Source organism: Rhinoraja longicauda, chromosome 8, assembly GCF_053455715.1.
Source record: "Rhinoraja longicauda isolate Sanriku21f chromosome 8, sRhiLon1.1, whole genome shotgun sequence".
Classification (NCBI taxonomy): Eukaryota; Metazoa; Chordata; class Chondrichthyes; order Rajiformes; family Arhynchobatidae; genus Rhinoraja; species Rhinoraja longicauda.
In genome coordinates, this window is record NC_135960.1 from 45,407,648 (window position 1) to 45,414,257 (window position 6,610).

At 40.5% G+C, this 6,610-nt stretch overlaps 1 protein-coding gene across 2 annotated transcripts in view; it reads right to left on the reverse strand.

Moving 5' to 3' along the window:
* Positions 1-6,350, reverse strand: part of LOC144595911 (sodium-driven chloride bicarbonate exchanger-like) — a 122,691-nt gene extending 116,341 nt beyond the window's left edge. For both annotated transcript variants that reach the window (XM_078403809.1, XM_078403810.1), the window contains exon 1: positions 6,217-6,350. In XM_078403809.1, coding sequence (XP_078259935.1) covers positions 6,217-6,264 — 48 coding nt within the window. In that variant the 5' untranslated portion in view covers positions 6,265-6,350. The remainder of the gene's footprint in view (positions 1-6,216) is intronic.
* Positions 6,351-6,610: the final 260 nt, after the last annotated feature.

Below are 6,610 nucleotides of genomic sequence, written 5' to 3' on the forward strand. Positions count from 1 at the left end.
CAAACCTATGTCCTCTGGTTTTCAATTCCCCTACTCCAAGTAAAAGACTGTGTACATTTACCCTATCTATTCCTCCCTTGATCTTATTCACCTCTACAAGATCACCCCTCATCCTCCTGCGCTCCAAGGAATAAGGTCCTCACCTGCCCAAGCTCTCCCTATAACTTAGGCCCTCAAGTCCTGGCAATATCCTCGTAAATCTTCATTGAGCCATTTCCAGCTTGACAACAGGGTGACTAAAACAGAGAGCAATAGTCTAAATGTGGCCTCAATGTCTTGTATGACTTGAATTACCCTTAAACCTTTTTCATTGTATCTGAAACATAACAAAGCCATAGAAAGCGTTGTCTCTTTGGTCTACAACCAATAGATTAAAGGACCCAGAAGGACTCTAAACTAAAATGGTTTAAGCAAAATCATGTTTAAAGTATTCTCTCCTCTGATATTTAGCACTGTGCAAAGAATTGTTCCATTGAGAATTCTGCGGGACTTCTGGGGGGGGGGGGGGGGGGGGGGAGGAGATTTAATAGGAATCTTGAGAGGTAAATGTCTTTTTCTCACAACTAGTGGTGAGTGTATGGAATGAGCTGCCAGAGGAGGTAGTTGAGGCAGATGTTATCACAACGTTAAAGAAACATTTAGACAGGTACATGGATAGGATTGGTTTAGAAGGAAATGGGCCAAATGCAGACAGGTGGGACTAGCATGTTGATCAGTGTGAACAAGTTTGGCCAAAGGGCCTGTTTACACACTGTATGACTCTGTTATAATCTTTTGTTCAAGTCTTAGATATTCTCTGTCCAGTGTCAATTCCACATCTTGAAAATGGTACTATATAAATGCAGTTATCCAATATAATCAGACAAGTTAATGTATGTTTAAAACTATTAGAGAACAATCATAGATTCATATATTCTCAGGTATATTTCAGTGAGGTTCCCCTTGTTCCATTCCGGACATACACAATTACATTTTAAGACATACTCTCTAAATTTTGAAATAAAATGCATAATTTGCGTCAACTTGCACAATAATTTACCTCAAAGCAAGCAAATTCAATGCTGAATGAATGAGCACCATTACACATCTTACTTGGTGCTGGAAGGAACTGCAGATGCTGGTTTAAACAAAGATAAACACAAAAAGACAACAGTTGCTGAACACTTTAACTCCCCCTCCCATTCCCACACTGACCTTTCTGTCCTGGTCCTCCACCATTGTCAGTGTGAGGCCCAGCACAAATTGTGAATGATCAGCCATGATCACATTGAATGGCGGTGCTGGCTTGAAAGGCCAAATGGCCTACTCCTGCACCTATTGATTAACACCTCATATTTCGCTTAGGCAGCTTCCACCCCAGTGGTATGAACATTGACTTCTCTAACTTCAAGGAACCCTTGCTTTCTCTCTCTCTCTCCATCCCTCCCCCTTCCCAGTTATCCGACACTTACTGTCTCTGACCACATTTTAACTCCATTTTGCTCTGTTGTTACCTTCTCCCAGTTAACAATGATCTATTCTACAAATTCCTTGATCACCATTCCCCTTGTCCTGTTTTCACACCTTACACTTCCTTATCTATGTACCCTCCTCTCCCCTGACATCAGTCTGAAGAAGGGTCTCGACCCAAAACATCACCTATTCCTTCTCTCCAGAGATGCTGCCTGCCCCGCTGAGTTACTCCAGCATGCGTATCTCTACTTGGTGCTAATCTGACCATACCAAGTTAGTTAGCAACAGGACACAGCAGAGAAATTTAGGGTTTCATTGAAAGGAGAGCATAGAGCATCGAACAATGCCCATGCTGAACATGACGAGAAGTTAAAGTTATCTCCTCTGCCTGTTCCATATCCCTCTATTCCCTGCAGGGCGTGGCATCAGAGTTGCTGCTTCCATTACAGTGCTTGAGCTCAGGTTCAATCCCAACTATGGGTGCTGTCTGTACGGAGTTTGTAGGTTCTCCCCATGGGTTTTCGTTGAGATCTTCGGTTTCTTCCAGCACTCCAAAGACATACAGGTTTGTAGGTTAACTGGCTTGGTAGAAGTGTAAATTGTCCCTGGTATGTGTAGCATAGTGTTAATGTGCAGGGATCGCTGGTTAGTATGGACTCGGTGAGCCATAGGGCCTGTTTCCGTGCTGTATCTCTAAACTAAACTAAAGGCCTCTTAAACACCACTATCATATCTGCCACTATTATATCTGCCCCCACCACCACCCCTGGCAGCACATTCCAGGCACCCACCATCTTCTGTGTATAAAATACTCGCTCTGCACATCTATTTTAATTTGTCTTGCTCACCTTGAAGCTATGTCCTCTCGTCTAAGTTGGAAAAACCTGGGATAACAACAAATACTAGTTTTTGGCAGTGTGGTGTTAGATGCAAAAGCAAATAGGTAATACTTAATAAATGTAAGTAATAATTTCACTACAATTAGAGCAGTGAGTCTTATTTTATATTTCCTATCTTGAGAAGGAATGATGTCAAGGACACAAGTTAGGTAGAAAAGAAACATTAAGGGCATGTCTTTTTCATTATAAGCGAAGGTTGAAGAATCTGCATATTCATTAGCAAACAAATCTGATAATGAAAAAAATGTAGCTTTTAGTTTGGAGAAACAACATGGAAACAGGCACTTCAATCCACTGAGTCTACACCAACTATCGACCACCTGTTCACTCTAGTTCTATGTTATCCCACGTTCTCATCCACGCCCTACACACTAGGGACAATTACCAATGATCGATTAACCTACAAACCCGCACGCCTTTGGGATGTGGGAGGAAATCTGATCGCCCGGAGGAAACACACGTGGTCACAGGGATAACATGCAAGCTCCACACACAGACTGCACCCGAGGCCAGGATCGAGCCCCGGTCTCTGATGCTGTGAGGCAGCAGTTCAACCCGCTGCACCACTGGTGGAGATGCTAGACATTTTCAGCTATCTTTCACAGATAAATAATTCATGAATGTGACAAAGTGGGCAGCGAAATAAACTAAATGGATAACTCATTGGCCAAGCAAAAAACATAGCCTTCTGGTTTGGAAAGTTTCACAATTCTATCATTTAAAATGTTGCCACATTTAAAATTAATACAAAATAAACATGACTCGAAAAATAATTTGAACATTAACCCACAAAGGTAGTCTTTCTGATAAAGTTACCCAAATCCACGTCCATCATTAAAAGCTTATCAACGGCAGCATATTAATCTAATTTTATAGGATTGTTAAATTTTGTAGACCAAAAAAATTAAAACAGTCGCCAAATCACTTTATCAATCCAATGTTCCAGATTTATCTATTTAAAGGTCATAATGATTTATTCAAATCCCCATGTACATTGCTAATTTTATAGAAAATTAAATTTAGCAGCTTATTTGTAGGTCAGGACAATTAAAAAAAAAAAAAATAGATGGTTGATTTATTTTATAAACAAGCCAAGATTAACAAACACATCACAAAAAACTTTTGCTGATCAGCTTTAGTAAATTGATCAAGATTGAGAGAAAAGCTTGCACTAATATTGCACTTTTCATAACTTGGGTCACATCAAAGATTCTGAGCGTGATCCAGTTGGGGACACCAGCGGACGTTGGACAAAGGGCCGGTCGGAGAACCGGGGGGGTCAAACCTTCTGCGCCTTCGGGGTCAGCTCCCGGGGCACGAAGGATCAAGGGCCGGCAAAGAGAGACGATCTGAATGTGGCGATGACTGCTACAGGCCTTTCTGGCTAGCTGCAGCTGGAACTGTGCAAGATGGAGCCAAAATCTGGCAACTATTGTAAATGGACTCAATAGGCTGTTTCTCTGCACGAGTTACTTAGTTGGGGAATGTCTTTATCATATCATATCATATATATACAGCCGGAAACAGGCCTTTTCGGCCCTCCAAGTCCGTGCCGCCCAGCGATCCCCGTACATTAACACTATCCTACACCCACTAGGGACAATTTTTTTAACATTTACCCAGCCAATTAACCTACACACTTGAACGTCTTTGGAGTACAATAATCACATTGATCGAGAGCCAAGAGTGTTTTATTGTCATATGTCCCATTCAGAAAAATGAAATTCTTATTTGCAGCAGCACAACAGAATATGCAAAGCATTGTACTCTGTAACAATATAATAAATGAGAAAAGAGTTAGTGTGTATATACACATACATATATATACAATAGACAATAGACAATAGGTGTAGGAGTAGGCCATTCAGCCCTTCGAGCCAGCACCGCCATTCAATGCGATCATGGCTGATCACTCTCAATCAGTACCCCGTTCCTGCCTTCTCCCCATACCCCCTCACTCCGCTATCCTTAAGAGCTCTATCTAGCTCTCTCTTGAAAGCATCCAACGAACTGGCCTCCACTGCCTTCTGAGGCAGAGAATTCCACACCTTCACCACTCTCTGACTGAAAAAGTTCTTCCTCATCTCCGTTCTAAATGGCCTACCCCTTATTCTTAAACTGTGGCCCCTTGTTCTGGACTCCCCCAACATTGGGAACATGTTTCCTGCCTCTAATGTGTCCAATCCCCTAATTATCTTGTATGTTTCAATAAGATCCCCCCTCATCCTTCTAAATTCCAGTGTATACAAGCCCAATCGCTCCAGCCTTTCAACATACTATACACATGCACATATATACGCACATGCACATATACATAAAAACAAACAATAATAGTGCAAAAAGACAAAACCAATGCCTCCCAAGTCTATGTAGTTCAGAGGTTGTATTGTTTAATAGCCTGATGGCCGTGGGGAAGAATGCAAAGGGTGTTTTTTGCTGTGCCTTGGTACACGTGACAGCAAGAGAACCATACTTTCTGAAGCGAGATACTCATAATAAAGGAAAGAGCAGCAATTGTCTACGTAGCAAACTCAACGCAATCACAAACAGGGATCTTTTTTGTGATACTGTGATGGAGAGGCAGGCATTGTCTACAATGTTGTAAATGAAATAGTGTCAAGGGCCAGGTGAACTACTCATATGTATTTTAAGATAAGCCATTTATAAAGCAGCCACTTCAAAAGTGTTGCACTGAAGAGGCAAATCTAGGTTATTGTACACAAGACTCAAGTGGATGTTGGGCACATAAGATCGAGTCAGAAGAAAGTGTGCCACATGACACAGTTTAAAGTTGGCAAAATTTAACCTCGTAAAGAAAAACGACTAAAATATCTTATTAATACATTAATCCAAATGTAATTCAGAAGTCATTCTTAATAATGCATTCATCCAAAATATAGTTCAGAAGTAATTCATTCTTAAAATAGAATTCTGAATTTATTCTTAATAATTCATTCAAAATATAATTCAGAAGTGATTCATTCTTAAAATATATTTCAGAAATAATTTATTCTTAATAATTCATTAATTCAAAATATACTTCCGAAGAGATTCATTCCTAATAATTTCAGGTTTAAAAAAGATGGGGATCACTGAAACTACTATGAGAAAGGGAACAAAATAACATCAAGAAAAATGCTTTCAGCTTTAAAAAGAAGCTTTTGAAGGGACTTAGTATTGAGATATTTGAGATGATAATTTTAATTGCCAGATTCAACATTTCCAGGTATTTCTGGTGAAAATGTCATTCTGTATGTCAGTTGTCAGGACAAATGAAACAAGAGAAATAAATCCTCACGTCCATCCCTGTATCAGGTCGATGTTTCAGACTTGCTTTCTCACCACCACAGCCTATTCACCGCTCGACCCTTGGATTTTATTTCCAATTCATACAAACACAAAAAGAAGCCACTGACCATTGCCAATTCATCCAGCTTATGTTCCGCATTCATGACTCACAGCCTTGCTGAGGTGAACTTTAATGCATATCTATAATTTGCCTAAGGCTCACAGAAAAATGCTTTGTATTTTAACTAATAACAAAATATATGTGCGAGCAACATATTTAATTTTAAAAACACAACGTATTTGACGTGCTATCAATGCCTGGACTCTGGCAGCGACAGGATTCTGCCAGGTCAAGTAGAATAAATCTCAATCAATGCCTTTCGTTGAAAGAAAACACAAATTGGGACAAAAAGCAGATTAAAAACACAATTGCTTTTGCAGCATTTACAGCATCAGTAATCCACTGGCCACTCTTTACTACATTAATCTCCAAAGCAATTGAATTATTGCAAAACATTATTTGTTTTCCTACAGATAAAAACATGTACGTGTATTTTAAGGTCCAAAGAAGAATTACCGTTGGTAACAATGGCTCCATCTGTACTCCCTGCTCCTTGATGTCCATCCCTGCCTGCCTGCCGCCTGCACCTGACTCCAAACTCAGCCACAGTCTCGCTGCTTGCTATTCGTATCAGGTAACACGGACGCGGGCGCCCAATCAAACACCAACGGCGTGCCGTCGGCGTGCGCGGGGGATTGTGGGACTTGTAGTATTTAAGCCAGTGGGTCCTCTCCCACTCAAGGGCAATACTGCACTGACTTGTCCTCGTTTCTGATGCACCTGGTCACATATATATGCATTTTAATTTTAGCTGCTATCCTAACCCCAAACTGGAATTGCGGATTGGATAGAATGCAACGCAAACGTTTGCAATGTTAAACTGCAATTTTTTAATTTTCTGAATTGCTAT